We start from the raw sequence: 23,319 nt of genomic DNA, 5'->3' as shown, positions 1-23,319 counted from the left end.
AAAATCAGCCAAGAAAAGCATTCAGACTTTACTTATTTTATTCACTTTCAGCGCTGAAAGGAGACGCTTTTACCATTACATTGGAGAAAAGTTTCTAAAAAAAGTCTGTAGCGTCTGAGGAGAAAGAGGAGGGCAGCTGATTATATGGACTGAAGACACTCCCTGAAATCACACCATGTCTCTGTGGCCTGGGAAAACGTTTCTTTTTCGTGAGAAATGGACCTTTGTGTCTAACAGAATCAAACATGTAACTTTTTACTATGGGCCTTTGTCTAACAGCGTGTTACTCTTTCTCGACCTGGTAAAGCGTCTCAACATGATGTTTCCTGAAAGTGTTTGTTTTCAGTCCTCAGGCCACCAGCTGACCTGCTGGGTTCTGTAGGTGTCAAATCCCCAGGAAGAGTGTCTGAAAAGATTCAAAAGACAATGTCAGGTCAAGGTGAGATGATCATTTTTGCTTATTTTAAAGCTTTAACTTGATCTAACTGCAGATGCATAGTCTGAACCGGTGTTACGGATCAACTGGTGGCTAAATCAACTGATTGAAACCTATGCGCACCGCAGGTGTTTCCAAATTGTAGGTGGCTGTGTCGATGCCTGTTGAAAAATGCTACTTGCGTGAAAAAACCGTTTGCAAAACTTTACTATAAATCCCATTTGACGCAAGTATGTTTAATGTTGCATGTGAAAATTATGTTTCAAAACAATTTTCTAAAGAACAGCACTCATTGCGCTTCGAAAACACCGCACTTGAGCATAACCAGATCAATAAATCCCGTTCAGTTTCACCAGAATACATTAATTCTAACTCATAAATAGCCGCGATTGTAAACCTAAGTGGATAGTTTCTGCTTTTTGTAACCAGCACTGATCAGAAAACATTGGAATTGACCTCAAGTACCTCAAGCCCAACAAAAATACATTATATGGACCCTGAAAGATGCATGAACAAAATGGCTGCTGTCGGGATCAACCGTTATGAGACGAAGAAGGAAACACGTCAGACGACGTGGACAAGCTGCCTCCGATTTCAGATTACTGTATAATTCATTTACTACTGAATATGAAGAGTGCGTAAACATGCAGGAGCTTCGCGACCGGATACAATCAATGTCTTAACGGCTTTTTAAAAAAGAAGTACGAACATTTCAGGTGATTTTACAAGGTTCTGCTGTAGCAGGCTACATGTCCGTCTTAGCTAGCGGATAAAAGCTACATTAGCTCAGCTGACTTAGCTAGTTCGGCAGTAAGTACTACAGTAAATATTACTGTATATATTAGTATTACACAGAGGTCGGTAGAGTACTCAAATATTGTGATCGAGTAACAGTTAATTATTATTTATAAGTTAGGAACGAGGCTAGAGCTAGTTTTTTCTGAGCTTGTGGCTCGTTTATTGTTGTCATAGCAACTGCCTGTAAAGATGGATTTTCTTTTCAGCTCTCGCTTCTTTTTCGTCATTCACTTTATTAATTATCTAAAAACACACAGGGGGGAAAAAAAAAATAACATAAAAACTTAAAAAACCTAAAATTATCCGCCCGGAAACCCAACCAGCCAATCAGAACCAAGGTTCAAAAGCATCCAAGATGGCTGCCAGTTACACAAGTTCACGACTTTACATGAGATCTGTATATTAAACAACTCTACGTGCAGAAGCTGTGAACATCCATCCATCCATCCATCCATCCATTTTCTTGCACCCTTTTTCCCTCAGTGGGGTCAGGAGGGTTGCTGGTGCCCATCTCCAGCCAACGTTTCGGGCGAGAGGCGGGGTCACCCTGGACAGGTTGCCAGTCTGTCGCAGGGCAACACAGAGACACACAACCCCACACACACTCACACCTAGGGGCAATTTGGAGAGGCCAATTAACCTGACAGTCATGTTTTTGGACTGTGGGAGGAAACCGGAGTACCCGGAGAAAGCCCACCATGCACAGGGAGAACATGGAGACTCCATGCAGAAAGACTGGGAATCGAACCCAGAACCTTCTTGCTGCAAGGCAACAGCTCTACCAACTGCGCCACTGTGCAGCCCAGCTGTGAGTCAGATTTTTTTATTTCTTTTTCTTGTGGAAAATGCCTAAAACAGATGGAAAAGGTGTAAAACCCTCCAGCTCACCGTTGCAGCGGTACCGCAGGTTGGCCCAGATGATGTTCTCCTGGGAGAAGCAGAAGACGCCCAGCCGGCCGCCTCTCATCGTGGCGTCTATGATGACGCCGGTGTCCGCCACCATCTGAGGGCCCTCATAGAAACGGACCCTGCAGCAACAGCAGAAGCAGGTAAAATGACCTCAGTGGAGTTACTTCTATTTTACAGGAAATTAAAACTTCTCGTCAGCAACTAGCAAGGAAAGGTGGTACAAATAATTTCTGACATCTATACCTATAAAGATACATAACACTGACTAGTTTGTGAATTAAATATTAAGTTTGGAGCAATTACAAATACAAGTGTATGAATAACATGGTGAAAATTATGCAGTCGGAGCTGCACAGTGGTGCAGTTGGTAGAGCTGTTGCCTTGCAGCAAGAAGGTTCTGGGTTCGGTCTTTCTGCATGGAGTCTCCATGTTCTCCCTGTGCATGGTGGGTTTTCTCCAGGTACTCCGGTTTCCTCCCACAGTCCAAAAACATGACTGTCAGGTTAATTGGCCTCTCTAAATTGCCCCTAGGTGTGAGTGTGTGTGTGCATGGTTGTGTCTCTGTGTTGCCCTGCGACAGACAGGCGACCTGTCCAGGTGACCCTGCCTCTCGCCCGGACCGTTAGCTGGAGATGGGAACCAGCACTCCTGACCCCACTGAGGGACAAGGGTGTAAGAAAATGGATGGATGGATGGAAATGATGCAGTCTTTCGGTTTCCTCTTCTCACGTTTTCTTTTTTTATTTGTAAGAAACTTAAAAAGCAACAAACAATCAACAAATGGATAGAAGAAACAACACTTGCATTAATAACAAAATTCACACATATGAATTGTTTTGAGAGCCTCACTAGTTAGCAAAACGCAACAACTGAAAACTGAATCCATGAGTGAAAGATCTGTTCAAAGAATCACTTCCTCAAGCACAAAACGCACAGAAAGGTGTTCAGTATCGAGTTGGACCCTGTTGAGGGCGCTATAACAATGATGAATTTAGCTTATTAGCTTATGCTAACTACCGTACTGCTTTAGCATTAGTGGAGCTAGTGTTTACAATTCATGCTTTAGGTTTAGCTAGCTAACTTTTGTTGGTGGTTTTTCAGTTTTTATTTGAGAAACGTCTAAAACAGTGAAAAATTCCCGTTCCTGCGTTGAGCCCAGCCGGTACCTGATGTAGCCATCAGCGGGTCGGTGCTGGAGGAACCAGCGGTACGAAGTTTTGTCCTTCCAGCCCACGTTGCGAGGATCTTTCCACAGGAGCTTCACCTGGTCTCCGGTGTCTCCGGTGTGCCACAGGGCGTTCCTCAGGTTCTCACCTGGACCTGTGCTCGACTTCACCGCCTGATCACAAACAGGAAGAGGAAGCAAACAGTTTATTTATTTAATCTGTTTGAGCAACAAAAATGATTCTCTTCTTTTAGAGCCTCATTTGTTGCAGTAATCAATGCGACTTGATGCGTTTCTCTAGCTGAGACTTTAGTGTTGTAATCAGAAACGTTCTTCATGTGATGGGAGGCACAGGTACCTTGAGCTGGATGCCTTGCTGTGCCACGGCTCTGAACGGGTTCGCCTGCCAGTAGATCTGCTCCACCTGCTTCCACATCACCACGTAGAAGCTGGAGCTGTCCTGGTAGCCGAAGATAAACCCGGCGTAGTCGTCGTCCGTTACCGTGTTTACATGAAACGTCCCTTCAAAATCCACGCCGCTGAACGCCGTGTAGCCTGGAGGCATTTGTGAGAATGTTTAGAAAAGGATCTGACAGACAGAATGAGAGAAAATACAACCATCCATTCATCCATCCATCTTGTCCCCTAGTGGGGTCGGGAGGGCCGCCGGTGCCTATCTCCAGCTATCGTTTCGGGCGAGAGGCAGGGTCACCCCGGACAGGTCGCCAATCTGTCGCAGGGCAACACAGAGACACACAGGACACACAACCATGCACACACACTCACACCTAGGGGCAATTTGGAGAGGCCAATTAACCTGACAGTCATGTTTTTGGACTGTGGGAGGAAACCGGAGTACCTGGAGAAAACCCACCATGCACAGGGAGAACATGGAGACTCCATGCAGAAAGACCGGGGCCGGGAATTGAACCCAGAACCTTCTTGCTGCAAGGCAACAGCTCTACCAACTGCGCCACTGTGCAGCCCTAGAAAATACAACCATACAAACCCAACTCTGTACTTTTTTTATACAAATGAAGTGTTAATCAGTGGTGCTGCTAACTGAAAAGCTAGTTGTGCTAACCCTAAAGCACTAATCAGAAACTTTGGTGATGCTAAAGCGCTACAACAACATGGTGTTTAGTGGAAGCTAATGCTGAAACAAGCTGTGTTCCCAATAAGTGTTCAACACTTTACTCAGCTGAAAGCTAATGCTAAAACGCTAAACTTCAGTGCTTTAGCATCAGCTAAAGTTTACAAAGCTACTAAGTCAAACAGCACTTTAGATTTTATCCAGAAATATAAATTTAGGGGAAGCTAAACAAGCTAAGCATAAACTTAGCTACCCCTAAACAAATGTGATGGAAATGTTAGGTTTGCTATTAGCGTATTAGCAGATTAGCGTAAGTGTGCCCACCACTGAAGTTAATTATTAAATTCTTATAGATAAATCACGTTTATGGTTTCTTTACTTGCCACTTTCATTGGGAAAACAAAAGATTTTCCAAAAATGCTGTTCTTACCAACAGCCAAACCCGGGTCGCTGTTCATAGTCTGGACGATTTCTCTTCCCTGCACACAGGAAAATGGACTTTAAAAGAAATGTTATCTCCACAGATCATTTGGTAAATAAGAAATCAGTTTAAAGCTCCCTGGCCTGGTTCAGCACCACCCAGTTGGGGTCTATCTGCGCGTCTCCTTCCGGGTCCAGCACGACCGTCTGGTACTCCCTGAAGTCCGTAAGGGTGACTTCTGCATTTTCAGGACAGGCATCGATGGGATCGATGATGGTGTCGTTATCAAAATCCTTCTCACACACATCGCCCACACCATCACCTGCAACAAGGAGCACAGAGGGTCCTAAGAAAAGAAAGTGCACCCTCTTTCATTGACATTTAGGATAAAAAATGTAAAATCTACGCCCAGAAAATAATGTAAACTCTTTTTAGCAGCAGTAACTTTCAGTCTTCCACACCAATGTGATGGAATATCGTCCCACTCTGCCTCAGATTTATGCACATCACTCTATGCATACCTTCCTTGAAGCTGCAGTATGTAGCTTTTAGAAAAAATATATATATATTTTTACATATTTGTTGGAACTGTCACTATGTTGTGACAGCATGAGCTTCTCTGCCTTCTCCCAGTGCTAAGAAACAACCAATCAGAGGCAGGAGGAGGGGCTTAGCGCTGCCAGTCACACATCCGTGTGGCACTGCTTTCCTTCCTTACTCTATGCTAAGCTGCTCAAGATGGTTAGCATAGCTGTTATGGTAAGCTGTTTCTCCACCATTAGCACATTTAGCAGTGAGTGCATGAGATTGATGGACAGCGCTAAGCCCCTCCTCCTGTCTCTGATTGGTTGTTTTTGGTCAGGATGAATCGGGAGCGATGCATTTCATCAAACACCAATCGTGGCCAATCGTAGCTCTGGGTCTGTAGCTTCTTTATTAGCTTGATAGTGACATGCTAATTGACTTCAGAGTTTTCTTGCGCACCATCCAAGTCCTCCTGCAGAGGGTTGGGCACCAGACGGCAGTTGTCGGGACCAGGCGGCAGCAGGTCAGGGATCCCGTCATCGTCGTCGTCGTCATCACACTCGTCCCCCTTTCCGTCCTTGTCTGTGTCCAGCTGAGAGCTGTTGATGACGGCTGGGCAGTTGTCCCGGGAGTCTTGGTGTCCGTCGCCATCACTGGAGACGAGTTAAAAAAACTCACACTGAAATACTCTGTCAGGTAATATGGTTGATGATGAGGTCACGAGCATTACCTGTCCTTGTTGGTGTCACATGGATCTCCAATCAAGTCATTGTCTGCATCCATCTGAGAAACATGGCATGAGTTGTTGGTGTGGCAGAGCTGGGTAAGGGTCTGTTCTGGCAGCAACCAGATGATCCACTGGTGGATTGATCATCTGGTTGTCTCTGGAGACTCCTGAAACAACTGATAAGGTGCAGGAGGCAAGAAGGACCGTGTCTCCTGTGACTGTAGAAGGAAAACCTTGGGATTTGGAAAAGCTGTGGTGAAGGAGTTTCATTTGCCCTTTGGGAGGTTCTGGAAACCCATCAGAAGGGATTCCACCAGGCTGTTTGGCTTGTTGGTAGACAACTTAGTATGATGATGTCCACTGGAGAACTCAGGGCAAAACGAGTCCATCGACTTGGGAGAAGTGATTAAGAGGTGGACAGGATTTCTCCTGAGTCCCTGAAACCTTGGGACATATTGGACGTATTGCTGTTGACGCACCTCTTCACTGATGCGTTGATGGTAAGAACACCACACACAGACCTGGGTGGCGGTTTTGGTTTAGTTTGATTCAGTCCTCTAATCCTGGAAATGCAGGTGATAAAAGGCCGACTTTGTAACTGTCTTTATGTGGCTCTGAAGGTTCAGGTCAGAGTTCATCACTAAACCCAGGTTTCAGTCTGATCTCTAGTTTCCAGCTGTAGTGGCTGAAGCTGTGTGCACATATTATTGGTGAGAAGAGCTTTGTGGCACCAAAAAGCTTTTATTTTACTAATTTATTATGGTGCTGATGTCAGTTCAATGGGACAACTCAGTCTTCCCAAATCTCAATCTTTCCTGTTTTGTCAGATCCTTATTTGGTCTTTCCTAGTTTCATGTCAGCGCAGCGTTTTCAGGTTTATGTTTCTGGACATCTGGCGTATGCAGCACAGTGTGTTGCATAATTAATAAGGGTAGTGAGCTGTCTACCTGTCTGCGGCCCTGTTGGACCCATAACTACCCCACCATGACAGAAACGCACCCAGAAGTGGCAACGTTCACACTGCAGCCTGAAGTCACTCAATTCAGATTTTTTTTGCCGTTCTCACTGCCAGTAAATGCGACCTGTATGTGTTCTGCAGTGTAAATGGGCAAACGACCTGAAGTGTCCCGCATGCGCAGTAGAGGGCGCTATAGCGTCAGCGTTCTCAGTGTTCTGCCAACCGCCATAAAAAGAAGAAGAAGAGCTCAGTGTTTGCGGAAGTAAACATGGAGGCTAACGGTGGAGCTTAGCTTACATATTTGAAGTTGTTGTCCAACCGGAGCAGCAAATTAACAACTTAATCCTCATATAATCCGTCATGGTTGTTGTTTTTCTTCCCACTTGCGTATCAGGAGCAGAATAATGAGATTTGTTGAGAATCAGTGACGTTCAGTTCGGATGAATGCGACCTGGACGTTATGGTCGCATTTGAATCGGATACGTATCGGATATGGGTCACATTCTGAAAAGAATCCGACCTGAGCTGTTCACACTGCCATGAAAAGATCAGATACAGGTCGCATTACGTCACAAAATCGTAATTGGGTCACTTCAGGCTGCAGTGTGAACAAAACCTTAGAGCGCAGTTGATACGCAGGTCATAATAAAATGGAGGAAAAGCCGTTTTTCACCTGGTCCGGGTTGGGAACGTAGGGACAGCTGTCGCAGGCGTCTCCAACTTTGTCTCCGTCTCTGTCTTTCTGGTCAACATTGGGAACCCTTTTGCAGTTGTCCATGACATTTATGATTCCTGGCAATTTTAATAATACCAGTAAATATGAAACAAAATTAAATTCTAAATTGTTGATTAAATATTTTTGATTTCTTCGGTGCTGTTTGTAAAGTTACACAGTCAAAAGTATCAATAAATTGGGTTATTAGCCTGTCTGAACTCTGGGAGGTAAGTTTTCAAAGCCATATTTTTATTAATGAATGAATATTTAGCTCATTTATTAATAAACGTCAATTTCAAACTAAATATGTAAATGTTTAGCTTCACATTGAATATTTAGTCAGCAAGCTAAATATTTAGCTAGCTCAGAGCTAAATAGTTTTCTAGCAAAATAAATCGCTAACTCAATAAATATTTATGGCATTAAATAGTTAACTTGCTTACTAAATATTTAATTTGCTAACTAAATATTTAGTCTGGATCTAAATATTGGAGCCAAATATTTTGTTTGTAAACTAAATATTTATCTTGCTAACTAACTACTTGGCTTTCTAACTAAAAATTTAGTTTGGAGCTAAATATTTCGTTGGCCAGTTAAATATTTATTTCCACAAATATTTATTGGACTAACTGACTATTTAGTTCCAAATGAAACATTTTTCTCTGAGATAGCTAAGTATTTAGCTTGCTAATTAAATATTTAGTTTACAAACATGTAACATGAAAATGACATGAGCCTCCATTTTTTCCCTCTTTATGCTAAATATCCCAATTTATTGCTGTTATTTCCAAATGTCACCCAAATGACTTATAGTTTCCGTTTTTCTGTTTTATATTTCTGTTTTTGGGGTGGCAGGATTCGTACCATCTCCATCCATATCTTCATCGCACTCATCACCAAGTTTGTCCAGATCCGTGTCCTTCTGGTCATTGTTTTTCACCGCTCTGCAGTTGTCGCACGCATCACCAAAGTCGTCCTCATCGATGTTTGTCTGATCAACGTTGGGCACCAGCTTGCAATTGTCCTGCAGACGATAAAATTTAGTCTCTTTCTCACCGAACCAGTAGAAAACCTGAAGGTCTTTCTGCTCGTGTGTGAACCTGTGTGTTTGGGATCCCATCCCCATCCGCGTCGTCATCGCAGGCGTCTCCAATCCCATCGTTGTCGGCGTCCTCCTGGCCGGAGTTCGGCACGGTGAGGCAGTTATCCTGCAGACGCAAACTCTTGTTAGAGTTTCTTGCACTAAACTGACCTACTATGGGAGGCAGATTTACTGAGCAGTAGTGATCTTGGAAACTCGCCTTGTTGCAGGTCAGGTCAGGACAGTCCAGCCTCTCGTCAGGGAAACCATCGATGTCGGTGTCCGTTGCACACAGGTATCCGTTACCCGCCCATCCCACTCCACACTGCGAAGTTTAGACATTATTTAGGAGCTTGTTTCATAAACTCACCAGCCATCCAAAGTACAAGCCGGGATGCGTCACCTGACATTCGATTGTTCCTTCACGGTGGACGATGCAGTCGGCGCTGGCGTGGCAGGGATTGGGCTGGCCGTTCCCACAGGTTCTCTCGGGCCTGCAGCCAAGCCGTTGGTCCCCAACGTAGCCGGGCTTACAGGGGCCGCATCTGAACGAGCCCTGAGCACATTCAGAAACATAGAACCCAAAGAGTCCAGTCCTACTGAACGGTTTACTGTATGGAAACCCCCAGAAAACAAACACTTTAGCAAAAATGTGCACATCCCTGATGGTGAGACAGGTTTTAGTGAAATGAGTGACACGTACCGCTATGGATGCTGTAACTGTTAAATAAACATACATAACCTCTAATTAATCTATTGAGCTGAGAGAAAAATGTGAAAATAAACAACTTGATAGTTCGGTCGATTTCAGATTCCAGTATTTTTTACCTGCATTGATTTTATTTGAAAGGAACAATGCGAATTAATGAACATGTAATATTACCGTAAACACACCTGATTTAGCAAGGCCCTCATTTCCACCCAAAGTCACATAAAACAAAAATAACATTAAAGCAATATAATAAATACAGTAACAATATGTAGCTGTATATACATATGACTATGTAACGGTTCTGTTTGGTTGGATTCACATAAGAAAGTCTTTACATTTATAAAGGTGCAGTAAAGTTCTGCAAGTTGAATTAAAGTAAATCTGAAATCCTTTCCTTTAATGACCTACTTTGCATATTTGCAGGAAACTGATATGAAATGTGATTTCTACTCACAGGAGTGTTCAGACAGACAGAGTTTTCCACACAGCCGCCGTTGCTGGAACCTTCACACTCGTCTATATCTCTGCACACCTTGACCAGAAAAACATTCAGAAACCGACTCGGATAGACGTGTTGTATGTCATTGTTTACATTTGTAAGTTTCCCCCATGTGAACAAAGCTGGAGGGCAAAAACACGATTCATTCAGAGCCGCGCCGCTGCGGCAGAACGACTCGGTTAACTAAATGAAACCTGGAGACGGAGGTATTATTAATTTAATGTAGTTCAACGGGAAAATTATGCAAAGGGAAAAATTACGGTGAAAAAAACGGTTGAAGAAAAACTCAAAACCACTGGTATTCTTTTCTTTCTCGTCCTCTGCGGCGCTATGCTACATCAGACTCGTTGCCATAGCAACTGGCTAGCAACAGCTCCACCAGCGTATCGGGATCCAACACCAAAAAACGTGGAAACAATTCACACACAAAGAATTCAATATTCAGTCGGTTACAGCTTTATGGCTTGATGTTTATTTTACGATAATTAAAAAGTGATCATCTGAATAAAGTGGTGATTGATTAGCTAATTTACCTGATTATTGATTTTCTGTTAGAGTTGGTGTTCGGATCGCCTTTGGAAAATATTTTAACTGAACTGAAACACACTGAACTCTGCTGCACATCTACATGTTAAGGTTGTCATAGTCAAGCTAGCATAGCTGACCTACTTCCCCTCGCTAGTGTTTCTTAATCAAACCTTTTTCCTGACCCTATCTTGTTGCCGTAGTGTTGAGAAGTAGCAGCAAAGCACTGCGTCCCTTTTCCTTTTAGATATCACACCTACATTTAAGATTCAGCGCGTTACGTTGACAGCTTGACAGCTAAAACCAATGCTAGCCCTGGTACAGGTAGCAGGGAGTTTGGGGTGAGATCTTGTAATCGTAACATTACGTTGCAGATGGAAAATAGAAAATTTAGGTTGATTAATAATATCTACTATTAATACTTTGTAAGCGCATGTGTAGTCAGACTGTTGTAGTATCTGAGTACGTTAATAATCAAAGTTTTGTGATGGCCAGTCAAAAATATTGACTTCCCCCTATTCCCCTTTGTCACCTCTGTCACAGTCCAGTAGGAAAACCGCCAAAGAGTTGAGCTGCTGCGTCGGTGTCCCCATGTAATGTCCTTCTTCACCCTTAACCTTTGACTTCAAATTCTGGTCTGGTCTCCAAAATGTTACATTACTTACAGATGGAACAAAAATGTAGATAAACTACTTAAATCTAAATCCGCGTTGGGTGTGAAAGCTATGGACTTAGCAGATCCTGACCTGTTTGTTGGCAGTGGCGTAAGCGAGTCCAACCCCCTGGACCTGAGGTCCGGTGTATCCTGCAGGACAGGAACCGCAGCGGAAACCAGGGGACGTGTTGATGCAGCGGACCCCCATGTGGCACGGCATCACCTTGCACTGGAAACGGCACCGATAAATAAACAGATGAACAACTCAGGGAAGAAGATGGTTGGTTTTGGTCTCTTTCCTCATATTCACATATTCTGATACTTTAACTTCTCTCAACCTTCATCCATCTATTTGGCCATCCGTGTTTCCATAGATCTATCAGTTTAACCATCAGTCCAAAGGCTGGACAATAAATCAATAACAATATAATGCAATAGACGTGATCAATATCTATAGATAATCTGTCTGCAGGGTTGAGGCAGTCAACTGACTCACTCGCTCACTCGCTCACTCCTGGTTACCTAGCAACAACCTGTTGAGTAACTCGTGCAGCAGCAGTTTCAGGATTCTCCACCGCTCCTCATAACTACCTCGTCCACATCCGTGCAGCGTGTCCCGTTACCCTCCATGCCATCAGGGCAGGCGCCACACTGGGGGCCCTCAGGGGACTCTGAGCACCGCACACCAGGGTGGCAGGGGTTGGGCTCACAGGGGGAGACGGGCTGGATGCCCCCCATTCCTGGGAGAGCCGCCATGATGTAAACATTACTGCTGGGGAGGGGAGCCAACATCCAACCAAACACACAACCAACCAACCAGCCTAGCATACATCCAACCAAACACACAACCAACCAATCAGCTAACCAACCAACCAAACACACAACCAACCAACCAACCAACCAGCCTAGCATACAACCAACCAAACACACAACCAACCAATCAGCCAGCCAACCAACCAACCAACCAACCAACCAAACACACAACCAACCAACCAGCCAACCAACCAACTAACCAACCAACCAACCAACCACCAACCAGCCTAGCATACAACCAAACACACAACCAACCAATCAGCCAGCCAACCAACCAACCAAACACACAACCAACCAACCAGCCAACCAACCAACCAACCAACCAACCAACCAACCAACCAACCAACCAACCAACCAACCAACCAACCAACCAACCAAACACACCAACCAATCAGCCAACCAACCAACCAACCAACCCAACCAACCAACCAACCAACCAACCAACCAACCAACCAACCAACCAACCAACCAAACACACAACCAACCAACCTAGCATACAACCAACCAACCAGCCTAGCATACAACCAAACAAACACACAACCAGCCTAGCATCCAACCAACCAACCAGCCTAGCATACAACCAACCAACCAACCTAGCATCCAACCAACCAACCAGCCTAGCATACAACCAAACAAACACACAACCAGCCTAGCATCCAACCAACCAACCAGCCTAGCATACAACCAACCAACCAACCTAGCATACAACCAACCAACCAGCCTAGCATACAACCAAACAAACACACAACCAGCCTAGCATCCAACCAACCAACCAGCCTAGCATACAACCAACCAACCAACCTAGCATACAGCCAACCAACCAGCCTAGCATACAACCAAACAAACACACAACCAGCCTAGCATCCAACCAACCAACCAGCCTAGCAAACAACCAACCAACCAAACAACCAAACAACCAACCAACCAGCCTAGCATACAACCAAACAACACACAACCAGCCTAGCATCCAACCAACCAACAACCAGCCTAGCATACAACCAACCAACCAGCCTAGCATACAACCAAACATACAGCCAACCAACCAATCAGCCAACCAACCAACCATCATCTGAACATTACTGCTGTGGAGGGGAACCAAACATCCAACCAACGAAACTTACAATCAACATCCAACCAAACATTTGTTCATCCATTCATCTTTTTGACTTTGTTCATCCATCCATTCCTTCATCCATTTATCAAATTACATGCAAACATATTGACTCTTAATCTTGAATATTTTAGTATAAACATCGTATTACTTAATTTTACCAACTCACCACAGGCTTCACACTCCATCACTGTGTTCTTCAGGAACACTATTTCTCTGACCTGTAATAATCAACAAATCGACTGATTAAATAAACATCAGCTGCTCTTTCAATGGAAACAACACTTTTGGTGTAATCCAGACCAAGTTATCTATGGAACTAAAATGGGGCCATAAAGTTTGTTCAAAACTGGAAAAAAAAGCCAACCTTGGATCTGAAAAGTCGTTTTGAACATTTCATATAATTGTTCTGAGTTTCAAATCTTTAATTTAAATTTTTTTTTCCAGTTTTACTTTTTTTTTTTTTTTCTTTTACCGAACTTTATGGCCTAATTTAGCTCCATAGAATTTGGTGTTAATGAGCCCATCTTCAGTCATGAACAGTAAATGATGCAACATTTTTAGGGCAGTGAATGAGGTTCACCTGTTGCTTCAGCAGCTCTTTAATCTCGGCCAAAGCGAAGTTTGTCATCTTAACCTGACTGATGATTTCTCCATCTGGTGCAGACAGAAAGCACATCAGCTGCAGTCCGTAAAAACATCAACACCCCTTCATTTAGACTTTTTCAGATCTTAAACACGTCGTTATGGCGGCAAACTGGGTCAATATGGGGAGAAGAAGAAAAAAAACTTAAATTTCAGTTTCGAAAGCTAAATTTAAACTTTTCAAAGTTTTTGGACTGTTTTATACTTTGAAACTTGGAAATTTAAGTTTTTCTAGCAAATTTTAGACTTTTCTAGATTAGAAATTTAATGGTAAACAATAATGTTTATAATAAACAGAAAATAGAAACAATAATTTAACAAAATAAACCCGAACACAAAATATCATGTCAAGAAATACAAAAAACAAAATATAAATCAACAATCAAGACAAAAAATAACTGAAACTAAAAGTCTAACCATCAGTTTGTCTTCCAAATCTAAATTTATTGGACAGTAAAACGTTTTTTGTTTGTTTTTTGTCAGTTCCTAGAAAAACCTCTGGCTCTGCCAGCTGGACAGGCTGACGGCCTGCTGTGCAAACAGGAAGGCCTGAAAGACCTGAGGGGCCGGATTTTACCTCCTGACGCCTCCACTGAGTCAACATCTCAGCTCTTTGTGAACAAACGGTGGAGCGTCTGACTGAAAACGGCCCGTCTGTCTTCAGATTTACTGCCTCTGCAGTCACGGCCGTGTTCGTTTCTCCTGGTGTCAACAGTCAGGAAGCTCTGCTTGACAGCTTAGCTCTGGCCGCTGGAGGATTCAGTCATGGAAGCCTGAAATTTCTCAGGCGGCGTCGGTTCAGTCCTTTCGCAAACATCAAAACGGCTTGCAAAGCAGCTCTGGGCAAACATTTCCCATTTCTGTTACGCTTTTTTTTTTTTCTTTTTACCAAGGGGGCTTTATATCAAATCAGCCTTTAGCAAATGGAAAATGTCTTTTCTCGGAATATTTTGCTAACATTCAGTGTAATAATATGGTGAAATGGCTAAAATTCTCACTTTTATGCAGCTTTGCTATAAAAACTGCATTTTGTGGCGTTGGTCAGAATATGCAGTGAAACTGATGTGAGCGCATTTATCAGACATTTGTGGTTTGAGCGTTTATATTTCAGACACGCTAATTAACATCCGACACGTTCTAATGTTCCTGCTCCTCATCTACGGAACCAAAGAATACCAAAAACTATGCAAAGTACGTTGTTAACGCACAAGAAACTGCAAAGCATATTTAACTGAACCACACCACCAAAAAATGACAGATTGTTTTCATCCAATCGGATCACAACCAGGTTAAAATACTTCAGGAAGTGCCAGAAATTACAAAACCAAACAGCAGGATTCAGGAAAAACACAGGAAAACTTAATACACTTGAGTTATATATGCCCACATCCCTTAAATGTATTGAAAAGTTTGCTACTCCATTGGTTATAAAAGTCATCAGAAATGTGCAAAATGTTAAAAACAAAGGAGAATTTTTAAATTGAAACCACTTTGAGTTCACTTTCCAGTTTTTCTTTTTCAAATAAACACTTTGTTAGTCTGGGACTAACAATCTGTGCCGGTCTTAAAACAGGATTTTAAAGTCCAGTTTTTGTTTTTTTAAACGACTCATTCATCCACTGACGTCTGAAAAGTTTTGTCTCCGGCTCCTAAAGTGATTTTCCAGATATGAAGAAGATAGAAGATTTTCTGGAAGCCGCATTTTCCAGCCAAGCCGCACATTCAGGAATGAAAAGCAGTGGGAGTCTGAAAGTGTCAACAAATGGACTGTGGTAGAAAGACACTGTCCTGGTTTATCCTAAATTACCTTCTACAAAGAGCTCATTAAAGTTTCAGTTTGCAGAAATGTTTTTGTTCACTAAAACACTTTTTATGACTGTCAACAGATCTAAGGCCTGTTTTTCTGTATTGATAACACAGTTGTTATCAGTACCGATAAGTTACAATAAATGTGTGAAACATTAAAATACAGAAGGTGAAAACATTAAAACTGACCATTTATTCCCATGAACAAATTTAAAACTCTTTTTATAAAGTGTTTAACTGGAAAGTGTAAATGCCATTTTATATAATCTTAATTGGATTTTGTGATATTTTATTGAAAAATTATATTTTATATTTATTATTAAGTGTAATAAACATTACACACAATGTTATTACATTACACTGAGTGTAAAATAAGTTATTTTTTGTACATGTGTGACTCTTGGCCTCAATATTCTGCTAATGTGAAAAAAATTCATAAAAAATTGCAATTGGGAAATAAGAAATTGCAAATTAAGTCATTAAAACGCATGCCACGCCATCATCCCCCTGCCACTTCCTGTCGTCTCCTTCATCGTCTCCAGCAGTAGTAACATCGGGTTGCTGATCACGTGACTTGTGTGATTCAAGAGTTTTTCCACTGCAGTCATGCAAAATAAACCAATTGTGATACGCCTAAAAAAGCGCAAGATAAAACATTTATGAAGAAACGTTTTTTCAATTAAGCCAATTTATTTTCAAATTGCGCTGCGTTGTGGTGAATGCTAACGCAGGTTTTGCTGCAGTGTGGCGAGTTGTTGCGTCCCGTGTTCAGCGTTTCCCTGCCTGACCAGCAGATGATCGGGATGAAAGCTGGACCCTCCTGAGAGCGAAGAGCAGGAAACATGTTCCTCTCATCAGGAGCGGGCGGCTCTGTTAGCCGACTGGATTCCACAGCAGAAAGAGACGCACGTAAATCACTGTTTCTGATAAAACCTGGAGCCTCACAGCGATTATTTACAACTAATCGAAGCTTGCAGGACATATCCACGTCTTCATTAAAATGTTTACCTGATGATAATAATGCAACACTTTAAGTTAAACATGTAGATTTATGTCATTTATTTAGCTCCGTCAACGTTTGTTGACTTTTAATTCGCCGTATCTAATATTCTAAAAACAATAACAACTACAAACTGTGAATATTAAATATGAAGCAGGATGGGTTTACCCCTCTGTCCCGTTACCAGGTTTCCTCCCATGCAGAGGACGCAGGTCAGCGCTACAAACCGCAGCATGATGGGAGCGAGCAGCTGCGTCTTCGCTGTCCTTCCCTGGACTCGGCTGTCCTCCCGTTAGCCTGACTTTATGTCCCTCCCCTGCTCTCTGCACCCATCCTCCGTCCCTGAGTTTTACCTCCAGCCCTTCCTCTAAAGCTCCAGGAGATGGAGCGAAAAAAACTGATTCTGCACAACGCCGTGGTCTGTGACTTGACAAAAATAACATTTAAATGTTGCAGTTTGGTAGACCGTGATAAAAAGCTAAATTAGTGAACAAATAAGAAGATCTAGTTTCCACAAAAATACTTTTTTATGCTGATTTTTGTCCCGATTTTCCCTTTTTGTATTAAATCCACAGTCCAAATACAGACTGGGATAATACCAGTTTCCCCAATCTAAGGGTGTTTTCACACCTGTTATGGAAGACTCGGTTTGACTGGGACCAAAACTTCATCATCTGATCCGCCTCCAGCTGCTGTGGTTCCGTCTCCGAGTCAAACCCTGTAATCAACCTGTTCCCCTCCTGGCCTGTGGGGGCGCTGCAGCCTACTGAAGGAAACGACACAAAAACCTCTGAAGACGCTGAGCGCAACTTTCTTCTTTACAAAATGTAAACAAAAATTGAGCGGCGTCAGATTTTAGCAGCTGGAGGATTTCTGTTTTCTCTTTAGCTAAAGAAAAAAGAGAAATCTTGTTTAGTCCACTTTAATCCAACTCCAGTCCGTTTGTGCAGAAAGTCCGGTTTGTTTTGGGAGGTGTGAACGCTAATCGAACTCTAAAGTGAACTCTGGTCCGCCTACAAACCTCGGCCTCGGTTTGGTTGAAGTCGGGTACAAAAAATCACCATAACACAATATTTCTCTTGATTTCATTTATTCATAGAAATTTGGTTTCATCTCAGAAAACAGGAAGAATGTTAACTTCTGTAACACCTTTAATTTCTGATGTAGAGTTGAATAAATTTGTTCTTTTTTGTTTCTTTCTGAATAACAAAAGTTGACCAATTTCTATGGAGCTAAAATGGGGCCGTAAAGCTTTGCTCAAAAGAAAAATAATTGAAACTGAAATTAGTTTGAAACTAAAAAAAAGTTTGAAACTGAAGATAAATGAAAATGAGAAACTATTTGAAATTGAAAAATAAATAGAAAAAAAAGATTTCAAATTGAAGAAAATGTTCAAAACTATTTTTCAGATTGAATGTTTTTGAGTTTCGTTTTTTTCAGTTTGAAATCTTTTTTCTTTCTTTCAGTTTAAATATTTTATTTTGGTTTCATATCTTTTTGTTTCATTTTTTTCAGTTTCAAATTATTTTTCCGTTTAAATATTTTTTCGTTTCAAGCCCTTTTTTCAGTTAGTTTTGTTATTCTTTTGTACAAACTTTATGGCCCAAATTTAGCTCCATACAGTTCTAAGGAAGAAAAGTATGGATGCGGCGCCGTGGCCTTGTTGCCACGCGGCTCCTGAGCCGCCGCCGGGTCACCAAGCAGCGCCGGGCGGAGATGCAGATTCTCCCAGACTCGTAATTGATCGGGTTTCGGATGTCCAGGTTTGGCTGCTGTGTGAAACGTTTGCCTTGGTGTTTACAGTCCTCCAGCTTTGTAAAATGCAAAAAGCACCATGTTGCTCCAATAAAAAGGGTCTCGTCCGGGCAGAGATCAACCTGCTCCTGTCCTTGTGGAAGGAAGGAAGGGGAAGTCTGGCGCCATCAAGTCCGATGCAGTTTCACCAGAGCCACGTCTTACTCGGCTTTCTTGGCCTTCCTCTTGCGAGCGCCTTCGCTCAGCTCCTCTTTGCTTTTGAGCGGTGAAGACGGAGCGGCGCCGGCGGGAGGATGATGGTTGTCCTCCTCGCCGCCGCCCAGAGGAGAGCCGAACAGCAGGTGGCACGTCCAGGACTCGACGAGGCTGAAGGGGGAGCCGTGAGAGTGGCGGGCCGTCATCACCACCTGCAGGACCAAACACCTTCAGCTTCATCTGAACTCGCTTCAGGTTGGAGTCAATCTGTTCACCTGCTATGCCGGTTATGGACCGTTAAGCTAATCAAGTTGGGTAGCAACTTTTACTTTTACTTCAGTAATTTTATTATGATTATTTCTTCTTGAGTAAAATTCTGGATTTTCTCCCACTGAATGAAAAACAAACATGTTTAACCAGAAACTCACCTGACAGATTCACACCTGCAGTTTCTGTTAACGTGAATTAGGTTTTTATTATAGAAACTGATTCGGAAACATTTCTTTTGCCTGATTTTGGTTACTTGTATGAATTATTGTCATTTTGGTCCATAAAATACAAATATTTCCACTTAACTTTACATTTGGTCCGTCTGATGATGTAATTTTAAATATTAAATGATTGATTTTGATCAGTTACTCAATACTTCAATAGACTTTTTACCAAATATGTTTTTCCTCTTATTGAGTGATTTCTTATGGCTACTTTTTACTTTAATTTAGTAAAAAATATTTGAAGTAGTGCTAGTCTGACTGAGGATAATGTTTGGCTACTCTGCCTGCTCTGTACGGTAACCCTGAAGTGCAAACTATTCAGTAATCACTAATGGAAGAGGTGGATTCCTGAACATCCTGACTGGATATTCCAGTTTTGACTTGTGTTTAGTTGATGTGTTTGTGTTTTTTGTCTTGTATGGCTACTTTTTACTTTTACTTTAGTAAAAGTATGTTGAAGTAGTGCTACTCTTACTGGAGAATAATCTTTGGCTACTCTACTCGCCTCTGACCGTACGTAATATGATGTCCTGGTTTCCGGTGAGGGTTTTACCTTCGCCGTGGCCATGAAGAGGGTGAAGACGAGGATGAGGACGCTCTTGGACACTGGCAGCCAGTGAGACTCTTGCAGGGTGAACAGAATCGCTCCGTACAAGCTGGCCTTAGTCGGGCTGCCGAGAGCAAAGAAAAGCTGAGAAAATGTTTCATCAACCTACAAAGATTTAAAGGTGAATTATTCTTCTTCCTTGAACAATCATACAACCGTACAAATTTGAAAAGCAGAAGTGGAGCCTCCTGCACAACCAACAAGGATGCAGCAACTGGTTTCTGGCAGGGTTTTAATAGTTTTCCGTTTTCCATTATTGTTTATTTTTATTTCATTTTGAATTTTTCTTTTCCTAATTGAGTTAGTTTAGTGTTTGCTATTTTATAGAAGTTATTAGTTAAATATTTAGTTTTTATTAGTTATAGTGGTAGTTTAAGTTTTTCAGACTTTGGTTTCGTTTTAGGTTCAGAAGTATTGTGATTATGTATAAAGTGATGGGGTAATGAATACTCAACAGAAGACATACATTTCCAAAATAAAAAGTATTCAGTCGAGCAACTAACTGGCTCTGGTGTTTTCTCCCAGCGGCCATTTTGCGGACCAGCATAAGCGCTGCCAGGAGGATTATGGAGTGCCATAATTTGACGTAACTCTTAAAATTTCACATCAGTTCGAGAAGCTAATAAACCGATTCATTCAATGAATAATGTTATTTATAATTCCAGTATGTTTTAGTTTAGCTTTATTTATTATTATTATCATTTTTATTTCAGTTTACGAAAACGTCTTCTCAATATCAGTTATCAATATTTCGCTGGTTTTAGTGAACTATAATAACCTCATTTTCTGGATAGTAAGTCATGAAGCTGACTTATGATTGGTCAGCTGTAAACCAGCTGACCAATCATTCTGGAGTTCCGCTTAGGTTGCTAGGCAACGGGGTTGCTAGGTAACGGCGCAGTGCCCTTCTATTTTTGAAACAATTTCCAGACACCAGAAATCATGAAGTTATTGCTACAGAAACAGTTGGGTAGTTTTTTTTTAAAGAAGTGGATGAGACTCAAATATGAAACAAAACTAATTTAGAAATGCTTATTGCATTTTTAAAGCGCAGTTTGAAGTGAATGAAAGCCATATTTATACGCCATTTAAAACTAAAGAGGCAGTAGAAGTTTCCACTCTCTCACTTACAATGACATGTTGAGGATCTCATTAGTCTCGGGCCTCCACACGCCGCGCAGCAGCTGCTCAAAATTGGAAATAAGAGCCACTCCAGACCCTGAAGGGATAAAAATAGCACGAAAAAAAAATGAGGACAAGAGAGAAAAAGGTCTGTTTTGTCCTCTTTATCATCAGCCTGGACAGCAGAGACGAGAGCAGATGAAATAAATACTTAACACTAGTTGTCGACAAGAAAGAGGACCGACGAGCATGGACGGCAAAAATCACAATAAAACAAACAGGCCACAGATAAAAACTATAAACATTTACTTTTATTACTACACTCTTAATCAATCACATTTTAAAATTTGTAGTTTTTCTGCTTTCATATAAAACCAACTGGAAAATATGTGGAAATGGTGAATTTAGTCAGGAAAGTGAAGAACTGTGACATCATGCTTCTGGTTTGTGACGTCATGATTCAGACTTGTGACGTCATGTGTCAGATTTGTGACGTCATGCTTCAGATTTGTGATATCATGATTCAGATTTGTGACGTCATGCTTCAGGTTTGTGACATCATACGTCAGATTTGTGATGTCATGCTTCACATTTGTGATGTCATGCTTCAGATTTGTGACATCATGCTTCAGATTTGTGACGTCATGGTTCAGATTTGTGACGTCATGGTTCAGATTTGTGACGTCATGCTTCTGATTTGTGATGTCATGCTTCTGATTTGTGACATCATGCTTCAGATTTGTGACGTCATGCTTCAGATTTGTGACGTCATGCTTCAGATTTGTGGCATCATGCTTCAGATTTGGAGCCGTTACTGAAGCTAACTGTAGTGAAACTCTACATCACACAATCTGACGTTTATAAGGATTTTTCCTGTTGATTATGATGAATTTCCACATATAGCAAATGAAAATATGTAATTTCAAAAATATTACATCAGAGCAATAAAAATTAATAGTTTTTAACACAGAAATGTGAAAAATTTTATTTTCAAAAGGTACTTTAAATCTGGCATGTTTCAGCAGTAAATAACGTTTTAAATTTTGGCTTTTAGGCTTAAAAGGAGGAATAAATTAAACACTTTCCTAATTGAAATTCAAGCATTTTACTCGCATCCATTAAAAATGTACAAGTGATTGTTCATTTTTAGACTTCAGTTCAAAAATATTTAAACCGTAAACTATGAACTAATCCTGTTTTAATCTGGATCTAAAGAGGTGCTAAACTCTGAAAATGCAATTTAAACACAGTATGATCTGCTAAATTGCCTCTGACTGACCTTTGACGTATCCAACGACCACCATGATGAAGTAGCCGTGATGGTAGGCGTGGTGGGCGTGGTGGACGCCGGCGGCGATCTTACGGGTGCGGACGACCTCCTTCAGAGCCACCAGCACCAGCTTGACCGGCAGGAAGGCCACACACTTATAGAAGAGGTTCAGGGGGCAGTAAAAGATGAGGTACCTGTTCAGGTGTAACAGAGGAGAGTCACCAACTGAAAAACCAAATACCACCAAGGAGTTCTGGTCGAGTTTCTGGTGCGAATATCTTGGTTCACTTTAAATAAGATAAAACTAAGTGACAAGAACCTGCGGAGCTAACGAGACATTTCACGTTAAAGTGACACAATCTGCCAGTGGAATTAGAACTTTTTCATCAATATTAAGGAATTATTGACTTAAAACAAGATTCTCTATCTTGCTGAAAAGTTGCTTACAATTTAGTTTTGTTTTATTTCAAGTGTATCAAGATATTTACACCAGAAATTAAGATTTTGTTCTATTAACAATCTGAACTCTTTGAAAAACCTGTTCCCCTCCTTGCCTGTGGGGGCGCTGCGACAAGAACCACTGAAGGAAACGACATGAAAACCTCAGAATAAGACACTGAGCGCTACTTTCTTCTTGAAATGGAAACAAAAACAATTTTAGTGGTTGTAGGATTTTTCTTTTGTCTGTGGTAAAAGAACACGTCATTTCTCTCAGTAGCGCTAGATTAGCATATTTGTTTTGGTTGTTTTTACCCAGAATGCCCTGCGCTGAAGACACTGAGGATAACTTCCTTCTTCAATGTAAACAAAAATGTAGTGGCATCAGATTTTAGGTGTAGCATTTCTCTTTTGTCCACGAGCCATTTCTCCTGCTAGCGCTAGTTTAGCATGTATGTTTTGATTACATTTACCCAGAATGCCCTGCGCTGTAGTCCACTTCCTGCTTTTGGAGCACTTGCATTCACATTATGCATTCAAACTGCATCATAGTTCACTTCAACCAAACTGATACTGGAGTTTTTACGTGAACTAGAATTCACTTTTTTGGTCCAAATTAGAGAAATCGGTCCGGAGTTCAAATACAGCAGTTGGTGTGAATGCAGCCTTAAAAACCTGAATATTAATGGATAAATCTTATAAACCATCATCTGTAGATGATGAGTGTGCTCTCACCAGACGGCCGAGGCCAGCAGGATGTGGCTGTTGTACTGGAAATAGTCGAGCGGGCTGCTCCCGAGCATGATGTCTGCCAGGATGTAGCTGCCGAAGCAGTACAGCATGG

General features: G+C 41.7%; 2 protein-coding genes across 2 annotated transcripts; both read right to left on the bottom strand.

Annotated features, from left to right (window-relative positions):
* Positions 1-342: 342 nt before the first annotated feature.
* LOC103463136 (thrombospondin-4) lies at positions 343-16,902 on the bottom strand. Its single transcript, XM_081602007.1, is given in 20 exon segments — positions 343-395; positions 398-406; positions 2,123-2,262; positions 3,310-3,482; positions 3,667-3,863; positions 4,832-4,880; positions 4,966-5,144; positions 5,807-6,000; positions 6,078-6,130; positions 7,706-7,824; positions 8,612-8,771; positions 8,848-8,955; positions 9,049-9,153; positions 9,232-9,384; positions 9,995-10,072; positions 11,311-11,448; positions 11,811-11,959; positions 13,313-13,364; positions 13,727-13,800; positions 16,763-16,902. Coding segments are annotated over 20 exon segments (2,250 nt in total). The 5' UTR covers positions 16,830-16,902.
* Positions 16,903-17,667: 765 nt separating this feature from the next.
* LOC145549420 (trimeric intracellular cation channel type A-like) lies at positions 17,668-23,317 on the bottom strand. The gene is made up of 5 exons (XM_081601724.1): positions 23,211-23,317; positions 22,047-22,231; positions 20,777-20,864; positions 19,592-19,709; positions 17,668-18,756 (listed from the first exon to the last, which is right to left on the bottom strand). Exons 1-5 carry the CDS (start codon positions 23,315-23,317, stop codon positions 18,550-18,552), a joined length of 705 nt encoding a protein of 234 aa, XP_081457850.1. The 3' UTR covers positions 17,668-18,549.
* Positions 23,318-23,319: the final 2 nt, after the last annotated feature.

Source organism: Poecilia reticulata, chromosome 20, assembly GCF_904066995.2.
Source record: "Poecilia reticulata chromosome 20, P_reticulata-male-v2, whole genome shotgun sequence".
NCBI classification, from domain to species: Eukaryota; Metazoa; Chordata; class Actinopteri; order Cyprinodontiformes; family Poeciliidae; genus Poecilia; species Poecilia reticulata.
The sequence above is the reverse complement of the archived record's forward strand: the minus strand, read 5'-3'. Positions and strand labels throughout refer to the sequence as shown.

Excerpts from the sequence above, each read along its gene's own strand:
- LOC145549420 (XM_081601724.1), bottom strand. The coding sequence starts at position 23,317 with ATGCTGTACTGCTTCGGCAGCTACATCCTGGCAGACATCATGCTCGGG. Across the intron at positions 22,232-23,210 it reads CTGCTGGCCTCGGCCGTCTG|GTACCTCATCTTTTACTGCC; the intron begins GTGAGAGCACAC and ends ACACCTGAACAG. Across the intron at positions 18,757-19,591 it reads TCTTCATGGCCACGGCGAAG|GTGGTGATGACGGCCCGCCA; the intron begins GTAAAACCCTCA and ends TTGGTCCTGCAG.